Raw genomic sequence first — 13,764 nt, 5'->3', positions numbered from 1 at the left:
AGAAAGTAACTAGTTCTTTGAAGGAACAAGAGAATGTAAGGCTAGAGAGCAACTACGGAAGGGGGTGACGGCTGTGTTTTAAATAGTGAGGCCTGAGGACAGCAGAACCCTACAAGAAAGATGCTTAAACTCCACACCTGACTGTCAGCTGGGAAAGCCCAGTGCTGCCGAGTCCTGCTTCTCTCAGCAGCACCTGTTACTCAAAGTCTCACTTTCCACACCTCAGAGGAGGAAGAAAAGTCAAAAGCACATGGAATTATGCATCAGTGATAGTGATAAACAGACTCAGGGCCTGGGCAACTGCAAAGTATCAACTGTTAGTCTTAAGCCTTGATCTATGGATTAAAAAAAAAAAAAAAAATTAAAGGAAGGAAAAAAGGTAAAGGAGACTTCTGAAGAGACACTATATACTTGCACAAAACAGTGTAAGTGGTTTTAATAATTTCCACTTGGAGAAGACATGAGTGACATGAAAATACCATTATTTACTTTGAAAATACCATTATTTATTTATTTGCCTTTTAAAATTTATCTCTACCAAAATAGTACAAGATAGGCAGAGAAGAAATTCATAATCTCTTTTTTACAACTAGGAATGAAAACACAAAGAAGGGAAGTCAATGGCCAAGGGTCAAACAGTAAGTAGAAAGACTGACATGAAACTCCAGCGTCCCCGCTCCTCACGTTACACCTCCCCGTCCACGAGGGAGCAAGCTCAGTGTGCCGGGGGCGCTGGGGACGTCCCTGTCCTGTGAGCACCACCGCACTCCTCTGTGTAACTTCCGGCCTTCCCTAAACCCTTCTGTCTTCCAACAATACACCCCACGGCTTTGACTCCACAGTTTCCCTGCCTGACTTTAACCATTTTTATATATTTGGCACCTATGAAATCTAATACATTAACTTGATAAATTGTAATCTAATGAGGAAACTATACTCATTTATTGAAAAGTGTGGAAAGTATAGCTCTCCCAGTTTTCTTTCCCAAGGAATACTGCTTTTTGACTCTTTCATTCACTGTATTATTCTATCAGACAGCAAGGTGATAACATACACAGATCTAATGAAGACAGGAAATAGGAGATGGTTTCTTCTAACAAAAAACATGTACAAGCCCAGGAATTCCCACAATTATAGGTAAGAGTAACAAGCAACCTCCCAAACCACTAAAAGAAATGCAAAGAGATTGAAACTAAATTTGTAATATACTCACTTTTATCGATGCTTCCATAAGAATCACTTGAAATTTGTGTTCCAATATGTCTCAACTCTAAAATGTGGGGAAGAAACAGTTAGAAAATACTGTGTGTCAAAACAGAATTCTTAAGTAAGCATTAACTGAATACTCACCCTTTTCATTTTTCTGTTTAGAAAATTCATCAAGCTTTTCCTGTGAAAACAAAACACGAGCAGTGTTTGCAGTGGATAAAGGAGTGCTAGTTCTAGACGGGATGTAAGAGGGGGCGACCCAGGGGCACTGCTGACTGCCCTCAGCTGGGGACCTCACGTGTGACTCCTCATGACGAGGACCCACGGGGCTTACAGAGGACCCAAGGAGTCCCGCAGGGAAGATCTGAACATGCGTGGGCACTGCTGTTATCTATTACCTGTGTCTTCCTAAATTCCTTTTCAAGTATTTTCTTTTCATTCCTTAGTTGCTTGAAGTCCTGAGTTTGCTTGACAGCAGCCTCTTTATTTAAACAGTGCAGTGAAATAAGAGAGAAAAGTAATTTACCGCATTTATAATTACCATTAATGAAATTCTCAAAATAACCTATTGAGAGCTTTGCTCGTTTCTTAAAATTTGAAACAAATTCTGTAAAAAGTTACTGTTCTTTCAGTATTGTAGCAGAATCAGGGATAAATGCAGGAACACTTTTGTCTAAACTATTATCTACAAAACTGAAGAATTGGCATCTAGGCCCTAAGACTCCTTTCCAATCCTGAAACAAGCCAACCCCGACCCTTTAGTCAGGCAACAAGCCAATGTACAAGATCTTTAGAGGGAGAGGCTGTGGTCCCCTTGTTCTTCAACAATCAGGAACATTCAAGTTTTAGAGACTTAGAACTGTGATTTTATCAAGCAATAGTTAAGACCATTTTCTTCATTTGGGGGAAGGGACAATCTTCTCAATGTTTACTATATTTTTACTCCTTCCTGCCCGCAGTTCCCTTGCATCAAGCCAAGTCATCCTAAGTCCCAGTATCTTTACATAGATCTACTTTTAAGGTGTTTTTATAGCTCTCCTGTGGATCTAGAGCAAATTCTTAACTCGAGTTTTTGGTTCTGAAGCACTGAATGGTTCAAATATACTATTAACCTGAGCAGTATTGACTTTATCTGAATATGTTCATACACAATTGCTGTGAAAAGTAAAATCCTATAAACACCACAGTAACAATCCTCTCCTGATTCCTCTAACAAACTTGAGTATTTCTTTACCTGATTATTATGCCCTGTCACTTACTAGAAAAATATTTTTGTCACATGGGAAATACACTTCCGCTTCAAAGGAAGTTTGCTGCAAAAGCTTCATATAGTCTCACAGGCATTTTAGATCCCTTTAAAAATTTTCCTTAAATAGACACATCTCCACACACTAGCGAGAGAAGGTAATACTGAGAAAGAACACAGTGATGTTGTACTTACTGCCACACTCAATGTTTGTGCAACAACCAAATCAGAGGAAAACTTGTTAGCAAAATATTTAGAACCTAAGTCTGAAAAACTGGGCTCAATTAAGGCAAGTTAATGACTGGAAATATATTCAGCAACTTCTATTCAAATTCTCACTTCACACTTGAAATGAAAATAAACTGTTCTCCGACAGACTTGCGGTTGCCAATGGGGGCTGGGGGAAGGATGGAGTGGGAGTTTGGGGTTAGCGGATGCAAACTATCATATACAGAATGGATACCAACAAGGTCCTCCTGTCTAGCACAGGGAAACTCTATTCAATATCCTGTAGTAAACCATAATGGAAGAGAATATTAAAAAAAAGAATGTTTATATGTGTATAACTGAATCACTCTGTACAGCAGAAATTAACTCAACATTGTAAATCAACTATACTTCAATTAAAAACAAAAAAACAAAAAAAAAACCCCGTTCTCTGAAGCAGAGGACAGAGCAGGCCCGTGAGCCCCACAGCTACGAGGGCAGCCCCAGCCTGCGCCGGAGAGAAAGGAGGAAGGGACCAGGGGTGGGCTGGCAGGTCACACTTGTCTCTACTTGATGTTATTTCCACGTCACAACCACCCAATGAAGGAGGAGAAAACAGAAGAAAAGATCTCGGATTCAATTCCTGAAAGGGCTCTTAGCTGCCACAGGAGGGCTGAGCAGACCCTCGTGTGGCCCTCTGCCTGCTCAGTGTAGACAGAAGGCCCTGACCAAACTCGGGGTGCCGGCGGGGTGGGGGAGTGGGCAGGGACACAGCGGAAATTCCCAGTGTAGGGAATCTCACAGAAATCTCTCCATCATGAGTGTGTCACAACCATCCAAATACATCAAGTTTCTCAGTACAAAAAAGTAGTATCCTTTTCTACTAACCATTTATTTCATTAGTAAAAAATGAGAGGGCCCCATGAGATTCAACTTTCAAAATTTAAGTCCTTTTCTTGATTGCTGCTTTTTACAGTAAAAGTATGGGCTGTTATTATTTTGAGTGAACACTTCAAGGATACGCCACATTCCATCTCCATGTCTATCCAGTAACTGAGAGAAGTACAGTATTCAACCTTCTTCCTAATGGTACCCTTAATGCACTCATCCAGGGATGCACCATCAAAACCCAGGACTCAACTACCTGACCAAGTACCACAGCCTTGTACAGTTACCAATCATTCATACAAAGACGATGACTTCCATTAGCTGGATGACAAGAGTACCAATTACCTTCCAGCTTCTTCACCTTGGCTTCTAGTTTCTTCTTCCTGATAATATAATTGTATAAATTAAAATGGTTAAAAAAAAGTAACTTTACAATTTGTGATACACATGATTTTTTAAATTATTGAGATTTACATAATAAAGAAAATGTTAGTCACAAGCATAACACATCAATCATTAAAAATACCAGCAACTGTTTTGAAGGTAAACTTCAGAAAGAATAGTATGCTGTTTACTGTGTAATATCTGTAAAATGGATTTTTAAAACTCTGCATTTCTGTGGCATATCATGCCTGTGTGGCTCATCTCTGAGCCAAGCTGATGTGTCCAGGTGGCATCCTGGACTCAGTCCAGCACCCGACTAGGTGAGGTTACTTTCAGGAGCACGTTATGGAGCACAGGAGCAGAGGTAGACAATACCACCATTTTACAGGAGGCAGTGGCTAGAAAACTGCACTTGTTTTAGGATAGATTTCTGAGTCAGAGAAGGTAGGAAACCCTTCGAGAAAGTCTCTGAATTACTGTGACATCGCATCTACATTAAGCTACTGTATGTGTAGCTCAGGAGTTTTGTAAACAACGTGAATATAGTATTCAACTTCAAAACAATCAACTGACTTCTTTGGAAGAGCCCCCTTCATTAATGGAACACAGACACCCATTCCAGATGATATCTATTAAAGGAATGGTACAAAGAAGTGAGACGGTAATCATGTTTTCTCTATGAATACAAAATACAGACAAACAAGCATGCACGCATATAGACATAAAAACTTTTATGGAGTTCTTTGTGCAGGCCTTTAACATAAGATGGTTTATTTACTCCTATTAATCCTTCAACATAGGTATAATTTCCATTTTACAGATATGGAAAACAAGGTTGTGAGACTAGTTCAAGATCACCTGGTTAATTATGGTCAACATACCCAAAGACGGGGAAAAGAGAAACACTACTGATTTAAGCATTACACATTTTCAGTATTGACAACACTATTTCCACAGTAATTACTTACTGAGCATCAGTTTTCAAGCATTCTTCTTTCACACGAGCATATTCCTGATGAGTATCCTGATACAACTTCAGAGAACTCTAAAAAAGAAATAAATGTGTCTGTGTGTGTGTGTATATATATATATATCTATATATATATATATCAACAACTTGAAAGTCACTGACCACCAGTGATAAGGATTTTGACCCTGATAAGCTAAATTATTATCACTTAATAGTATGAAATTAACCAAATGAATACATATGATTAGGCAGGAAACCAAAGTACAATTCATTGAACATTTTAACGGATATAACCAGATCCTTAACAGAGGTAATATGATAAACAGTCTAATCAAACAGAGCTATAAAATTTAAAATATACTAATTTTAAAATAACCCCAAATCTTCGTAATATCGAATAGCTAATATTTTTGTTGCAGCCAATTAAAATTCAACAAAACTTAAAGCAATTTTAGAGGTAATAAATGTAAGCTATTATTACTACTATGCAAAAATATAAAATAAAACATTATACTTAATGATAATTTGGGAAAATATGTTAACACCAATCAATATGTATATGCTACGGGCACTACGGAATGGGAAAGAAACTTACAGAGCCTGATAACACAGTACAATATAATGTGTATAGCTCTTCAGTCGCCAAAGCTCTGAGAGACGGGCTTTATGACCCCTTTTTACAGATGAGGGATCGGAGGATCCAGACACTGAGTAATTCTCTGAACGTCACAGTGAAAGAGTGACTATTTAGGTTTATTATTCAGCTGTGATTCCAATGTTCATGTTTCCTCTCAGGTATGGCTGATGACATTACTTTGTAGTCAGAGGTAGACAAAATTCAACATCTTGATTGTTTCTGTTTAACTTTCACCGCATAGTTAAATATGTAATAAAGACTTTCTATAGAAATAGGAAAATCGACCACTGTTAAAGTATGTAAACCTCAGAGAGGTGCATGGCATCCTAAAATGAAACAATTTGAAGACTGGGAGGCACAAATACTATCAGATCGAGGAGCCAGGAATCATTCCAGCTTGGCTACGACTTGTCTAATGCTAACCACCTAACTTCACTGGCTTCAGAGTTTTTTTTAATTTGTAAAAGCCATGAATTCTCTTCTAAGGCTCCAGTAAAACAAAACTTATATTAAAAAATTAGTTTATAGCATTTAAAATAGTTTTACTTAGTGCGACTGGGTTTTGAAATGGAAAACATAATTTCCGTAATTTAAGTTTGAACTTTTGCATGTTACTTTACACTTACAGCAAGAAAAATGGAAAAGGCAAGCAATGCAGGGCACATAAAGTCACAAAAATTCATAGCTAAAATGGTTCCTCTACTGAACCTCTCAAAAAGCATAAGCAACTAATGCAGCATTACATTAATTACTAATAATTACTGTAAGGACCAAGCCATCAATCAACTAGTTCAATGTTCTCTAAGTATAGCAATACACTTCGAGTCTTGCCTATCATTTATTTCCTTTGTTAAGACATAAAATGTCCCCTTGTCCCAATTATAGTAAATAAGTAGATCTTAATTTACTGACGACAGCCTTTTGCAGGAAAATTACTTTAGGTACCTTTTTCTCTTCTAACTCTGCTTTTAAAGATCCCAGTTCTTCCTGACACTTCTGCAGAGGAGAAATTTTTTGAAGCATCTGTTCCACTTGGTGATGCAGAGTAATATTCTCTCTAAAAATGGACAACACACTAATGTTATTGTGCAAAAGTATCTACAGTGAATTATTAAATACATCTACTGGTTTCGATTTTATTTCTAACTAAAAACAAAGAATCTCTCTTTTTAAATGCATTCTCTCTATTTGTACCAAAATGATTTATGTATCACTTTTTATTTCTGACATGAGTCTATTTCTAATAAAAGTACATCCGAAACCATATGAGAAGCAAGCGCAATAGGCTCTCAATCTGCTGGAGAATACAAGAACGCTTGGATGATCTGCCAGGTGATCTGGCTCTTCAATCCTGAGTTCATCACCACTGACTTCAGTTCAATGATAGGCAAACTGTGTGAGTCATTTTATAACCATATTTTGCCTTCTTCTAATTGATAAATGTAATCAGAGTATAAAACATTACTAAATTCTAAGTAAGACTACTTTAAATTGATTAAAATATACATGATAAACAACCACATTAAACTGTCCAATTCACAGAGACAACAATAACTGATAGCAATAAACTTCATCTCAGTGGCCACAAGATCAGTAAAATTTACTGAAAAATCAGACACTAGGCTGTAATTTAAGACCTCGGTAAGAAATTCATTTCGACAATTTAACAGTAAGGAAAATGTGAATCTTCTTTTATTATGAGCATCAAAGAACCAGTCTACATAATGGGTCAATTCTATGTGGCACTTTGTTGAATCTGTGTAAAAATTTAGTCCGATAAGTGTCTACCCCAAATACACTAAGAAAACAGGTAGCTAGCTTACCTTCTTGCAAACTGCAGCTGTAAAACTTGTTAAAGAAAACTGTGACAATTTTATCTACTGACGATAAAACAATTTCATCTTGTCTGAAGATAAAACCCACCTTAAAACTTCAATAATCTGTGTTCAATATACATACAGGCAAGATCATAATTCTTAGAAAACAACATTCAAAGTTCCATCTATAACATATGATAAAGCTTTTTACTGAGTTACTCCTATTAATTATAACATGTGCCGTAAGTCAAAATATGTACTTCTCTAAATTAAAAAAGATTCCTGATTAACTATACGATTAATATTAAATTCCAAGAATAAAGACAAAGCAATAAGCAACTAATGAAAACTACCTTGAATCCTGTATATATCAGAATACCCAAACATCCTGTCCTTCTTTTCTCAGAGTCCGGAGCACAACTCCAGCAAACAAGAGTTACGTACTCACTAAAACCACATATATATGTGTGTATATATATATTTAATGAATATAAATATTGAATGAATTAAATATATATATATGTATTTAACGAGCAATGAGAAAAGAAATACAGGGAGAACATATAAAATCTAGAAAACCTTTCACTTTTACAGTCTGCACAATTTGGTAACTTCATTTCCCATCATGCTGCCAGTAAAATGTTCTAAGACAGCAAAAAGTCATTCCTTTAAGTTTCACCGCCTGTCAAATCCTACTCTCATATCACAATATAGAAATGTCTGTTGGTCACAACACATCTGTACCCTCCTCTATTAGAAAGTAAACTTCTGAAGATTAAGGAGTTTCATCCTAAATTACTGCAGTCTTTGCAAGAAAGAAAAATTCAAAAAATATCTGATGAAATAAAATATACTCTCTGCCCTGTACAAAGAGGAACTAATAAACAACAAAACAGTCAGAATGACACAAAAGAGTAAAGAATCGAGTCACACAAGAAGCCATATTAAACCTGCAACACTGGCACCTCAGGTTGTAGAGCAAACAACTGCATACTTGAGGTACAATGAATACATATTGTGAGCAAATGTCAGATGTGTTTAAAAAAAATCTATATTTACCTATAGTTGAGGCTGAAGCAGATTAGCACACTGCAGAAGGGAAATTCAAGAAAAATCAAAAAGTTTTATCAATTTTTAATAAATTACTCTAATAATTTTGATTTTAAAATTTTATAAATTTTAGAAAAGTAAATCAATAATTTCCCTGCTAGATTACATTTGTAATTACCTCAAAAAGTTCATACCATTTCCTCCAAAAAGGATACAATGAACACATATTTTCCTAATACTGGAATTAACTGTCTATTTCCCTATTTAGCTAATTAGAAGAGTTTATAATAACTGTTTCTGTACAGCTTTCAAAATCAAAGATATTACTCTTGCAATAACATACATTTATAGTTGAACTGATAGTTTCAATAAAGCACACGAGGAAATTTTCAAAGACCTATTTTTTTGAATGTAAAACTTGAGACACTAAAAATAAATCGAAATGCTATGCCTTGATTTTATTACTCTAATCACACAAATTAGATACAATGGTACCAACACAAACAAACAACTGGTGATTACATAGAAGTTTAGGAATGCCAGAAATAATACTGAAACAGGCCTCAGGTTACTGCCAGAGTTGAACAGCAGTATTTGCTCCAATACTGAAGCTAAGGCTGCGGGTCACACGTATGCGTGTTTACTGTCACAGGAGACACTTAATTCAGGTAAGTATCACCACAAGATGTGGGAGGAATGATTGTGCACACTACTTCCGCCCTGCCAAGAAAATACAGAGGCCTGCAGGTGCTCTAAACGGCTACTGGACAAAACGGTGACGCAGAGACCAAGGACTGTCCTGGGGATACAAACTTACACTATGATTTGGGATATATTCATTAATTCTCTACAAGTCACAGAACTAATTAACAAAAGTTAATTTTCCAACATTCTGAATACTCCTACAGCGCACTCCTTATAGAAATCCAAAAATATTCTCACAGCATCATGTTCAGCTTCACATTATTCCTAAACCTAAGGAGCACTGGTCATGTCCTCAGTACAAATGAAAAAGACCTACTCTTTAAAAAGCTTACGAAACCTTAAGAAAATCAAAATCAACGACAAAAACAAAACACATTCTATAACAAGGAGGCCAGCAGCCTTGACCATTAAACGTGTGTTACGAGTAGAAGACAGCTGCTCACTGCGCTTGTCAGGGGCACTTCCTACTTGGAGCCTGTAAGCACCGCTTTCCAAAGAGTAACTATGAAAATTCTCACATTTCTTTACATTCTTAAAAATTCCAAGGAAAAAGCCAGTAAAAGGATATCATCACATTTCTTCTGATATTCTGTCAACAAATTACTGTAACAAAGAAAAGAGTTATGTTACTTTTTCAATCTAGAAATCACACTATGTTAAAATCATGTTTCCAAATGTATAAGGCACCTTTCTGCCTAGGTTTCCTGTAACAAATTTATGTTTAATTAATTAAACATATGCACACACATACACATATCACCTTAAATTCCTTAAAAGCACTGCAGTGATATATGAGTTTTTAAGTTAAAATTCCTATGATCTAAGTAATATCTTTGCCTATAAATTCTTGTGACTTTCACAGGATTAAAAAAACAATCTCACACCAGGAAATTTACTACAAAGAAATCTGATGTCCAGTCCTAAAGCTAAGAAGGCTTTAAAGACAGAAAACAGCTTTAAAAAAAATTTCCAGTTTAGCAAAAATCATGATCTAACGCCTGAGCCTCATTGTAAAGGTCTGAGCACGGGTAACTCCCCAGCGGTCCAGCGGTTAGGACTCTGCGCTCTCGCTGCCGAGGGCCTGCGTCAGGCCCTGAGGAGTTCCATTATAACCCACACCACACAGGCACCAGGTGAGTAACCCCAGTTCCACTCTCAGCCTGAGGGGGTCTAACACCACCACCATCTGCTCCAGCCTGTATGTCAGGTTCACGAAGTTCGGCCAAACAGAGGAAAACATACTCACTCTGTATTAATAATTTTTTGCTTCAGGGTAATTAATGCTTCAACATATTCATTTAAATTCTGAAAGAAAAAAAAGCTACAGTTAGCTATTTGCTTTTATAATATAAGCTACTTTATTATTTTTTCTGTAACATTTATTATAAAATATAAACATACTGTTCACTATATTATATAAACAGAAATAGGTAAATCTATTATTTATGTTGAGTATAAACCCACAGAGGTATTGTGTGACCTTGAGCCCATGCTGCATTTCTCTGAATCTCTTTCTTTACCGGAATGATGTCACTCTAACAGCAAGGCAGTTGTACTGATGCTCTGACTGTGCGTGCTTTTTCACTGCGAGAGCTCAATAAATATCATTACTTTAGTTCACTCATTACTACTAACCATCAGTCTACACTTCACATTATTTCTGAAAGGACTTAATCCAAAAATACACGTAAATTATTAAAAACAGCAAAAAAATAAAAATAACATGGGAAAAGCAAATAGGAATATTAAAATGGGGCCAAGATTCAGTGAAACTTCTTTTTATAAGGATCTATGTTACACTTTAGGACAAACTACAAATGTGGCTCTAAATTACTGCTCTCAACTTGACAGAAAAAAACATTAGTCACACTGTTCAAAATGTTCCTAAGATTTAAAACTGAACAGATTTTCTTTTCTTTAAGTGACTTTTTCCTTTAATGTCTCCTTTTTTTCACTGATAAACACTTCAGAAATAAGAATTTATTTTTTATTAATTATCCCCAAAACATCTTTTTCTATCTAGGTAATCTAACTAATTTTGAGAATTACAGAACTATTTCCCTTCATGCTAATATGTGCATTTTCTTTGCAGTCATACATGTAACATATTTACTAAAGTAAAAAATCTATACATTAAAATATATAAAGTAAAAAGTATATGTTACCTCATCATAACACGTGTCAAAAATCACTGTTACTTTTTGTATATATCCTTTCAGAAGTGTCACTATATATTTAAAATACATTTGGATGTACGCAATTCCCCAATTCTCCACTGAAGGCCAGTTAGGTCCTTTTCAGTCTTTACTAACAACAGGCAATGTATTTCCTTGCCCAGTTCTCTGGGAGACACTTCCAGTTTCCCCTAGGATAAAGTCCAAATAGGCTCCCTGCATTACTGATAGCTGGGAGCTTTGGTAATCTCAGAGACATATTTTTCATTTATATTTCTATATGCGTGATACTGAGAAATCTTCCTCATCTCCTCTGGCCATTCATCATTTTTCTTTCAGTAAGAAAAACGGCCCCTTATATCATTTGCTCATTGGTGTGGTTGCACTTGTCTTATGAGCTGCAATATATGAGGAACAGTAACATCTGGTCCAAAAGTTACAAATATATACTTGTGTATGTTTCTCAATTGATCATTAACATACAACTACATATGAATACAGTAGTTTTAAATATTCACATAGTTGAATCTGTCATTTTTCTTAAATTTTGGTTTCCTAATATATTTAGAAGGCTCTACCCCACCTAAGATGCTAAATCATAAGGAGTCTTCCATATGTTATTCTAGTACTTTTATGCCCTTTTTTCGTATTTCTATCTTTATTCTAGAACTGATTCTTGTGTACAGTAGAGACTCTGAACATTATAAATCAAAGGGCAATGAATTGACTATTCAATAACTTTAGTGTATTTGGCTTTCCACATTAAAAAAAAATCTTTCATTATGTAAAAAATAAATTCTACACGGCCGATTTCTAGGCAGAGAGGGTAAATAATGCATCTGCTTTTACTCCCTCCCTAAAACCAGCTAAAACTAAAGTCAAGGGATTTCTTTTCCCCAAAGGCCAAACCCACAAGGATGAGAAGCGGATAAAAGACAAATGAACACAGGAAAAGCAGACTTGAGAATACTGATTTAGCAGACCCAGGAGAGGCAGGTGGCGGGGCAAGGGGGGCAAACCACTCAATTCTCAGTTTACACTGCAAAACTTCAACAAGCACGGAGGGGCCAGGGTCCTCAGGAAGGCTGGGCGGGGGTCACTAAGACGAGAACTAGTTGCAAGCTTCCTGGTAAGCATGAACCCTCAAATCCCCACTCCGCTCTGCTACCAGGAAACTGCCCCTCCCCCATCCAGCGGGAGGAGGTCTGCTTTTTGAAGAAGCCTCTGCCTGGAACACTGTGAACACCTGGGGCAGGTGGAATGCACCAAACACAGAGGGACCAGGTACGTCTAAGCACACTGCGCTGATACTGACCGCCTGCTTCTCCCCATTAAGCTCCCAGACAGTGGCAGCCAATCCTTTTGCCCTCCAGGCAGGAGACTAGAAGCAGTTTCTCTGAGGAAATCTAACCAGCCTGGAGACAAGATCTAAAGTAGCGACATGAGATATTCTTCAATCAATAAGTGGCCCACCCAGACCTATTGCAATGAAGCTCAGGGTCCAAAAGCCCACAACACTCAGCATTCTGCAGCCGCCCCTGTATTAGCTACCGCTCTTAATATGAACAAACAATCGAAGATTTCCAAACATCAGACAGAAACCTGTAACATGAAAGAGAGACCAAAACAAAACGAACCAAAGCAACTTGGAGTAGACAAAAACTGAGAAACCTTTAAAGGTACTAATTAACATGACCTGAGATAAATGATGTTATATTCATAAAACAAGAACAAGCAGCTATTTTTAAAAGGAATACTCAGAGTTCTTGGAAGTTTTTCAAAAAGTGTTTAAAAATTAAAAACACCCACGAAGACGGCTGAAATCAAAATGACAGACAATAACAAGTGCTGGTGAGGATGTAGAGCAACTGGAGCCCTCACGGCATTGCTGGTGGAACAGGAAATGTGCAGCTGCTGTGGAAATAATTTGACACTCCTCAAAATGCTAAACAGTTAATTCGATGATTTAGCAATTCCATTCCTAAGTATATGCCCAGGAGAACTGAAAACATGCCCATGCCACATTTGTACACTCTTATTTAAAGGAGCATTTATTCACACTAGCCAAAAAGTGGAAATAAACTAAATGGCAACTGATAAATGGATGAACCATCATCACCTGATGAATGAATAAATAAAATGTGGTACAGCCATGCAATGTGAATATTTGACAATGAACAGGAATGAATGGCACACGCTACAATGTGAATGAACCTTGAAAACCTGCTCAGTGAAAGAAGCTAGTCGCAAAAAGCTACACGCCGTATGATTCCATTCATATGACTTGTCCATAATAAGCAAATCCAGAGAGACAGAAAGTAGCCTAGTGATAGCCAGGGACTTGCGGGCTGGGGAAGGGGGATGACTGCTGACACTTAAGAGGTTTCTTGGCGGGGGCACAGGTCAGGGTAAACATGTTTTACAAGTGGCGACCAGGTTGTGTTAACTGTGAATAGGCTAAAAACCACCTAACTGTA

The 13,764-nt window shown here is 36.9% G+C and overlaps 1 protein-coding gene and 1 long non-coding RNA gene across 4 annotated transcripts in view; one reads left to right on the top strand and one right to left on the bottom strand.

The window, feature by feature from the left end:
- Positions 1-13,764, top strand: part of LOC309623421 — a 720,194-nt gene that overhangs the window by 365,394 nt on the left and 341,036 nt on the right. The gene's annotated exons all lie outside the window — the stretch shown is intronic.
- Positions 1-13,764, bottom strand: part of ICE1 (interactor of little elongation complex ELL subunit 1) — a 57,852-nt gene that overhangs the window by 34,374 nt on the left and 9,714 nt on the right. For 2 of the 3 annotated variants that reach the window (XM_082380309.1, XM_082380307.1), the window contains exons 2-10: positions 10,360-10,418; positions 9,682-9,716; positions 7,365-7,383; positions 6,487-6,598; positions 4,903-4,979; positions 3,896-3,933; positions 1,608-1,690; positions 1,351-1,390; positions 1,214-1,270 (exon numbers count right to left, since the gene is read on the bottom strand). In XM_082380309.1, coding sequence (XP_082236435.1) covers positions 1,214-1,270; positions 1,351-1,390; positions 1,608-1,690; positions 3,896-3,933; positions 4,903-4,979; positions 6,487-6,598; positions 7,365-7,383; positions 9,682-9,716; positions 10,360-10,418 — 520 coding nt within the window. The remainder of the gene's footprint in view (positions 1-1,213; positions 1,271-1,350; positions 1,391-1,607; positions 1,691-3,895; positions 3,934-4,902; positions 4,980-6,486; positions 6,599-7,364; positions 7,384-9,681; positions 9,717-10,359; positions 10,419-13,764) is intronic. The other variant, XM_082380308.1, reaches the window with a different exon arrangement.

This window comes from Balaenoptera borealis, assembly GCF_965194805.1.
Source record: "Balaenoptera borealis genome assembly, chromosome: 2".
NCBI lineage: Eukaryota > Metazoa > Chordata > Mammalia > Artiodactyla > Balaenopteridae > Balaenoptera > Balaenoptera borealis.
The sequence above is the reverse complement of the archived record's forward strand: the minus strand, read 5'-3'. Positions and strand labels throughout refer to the sequence as shown.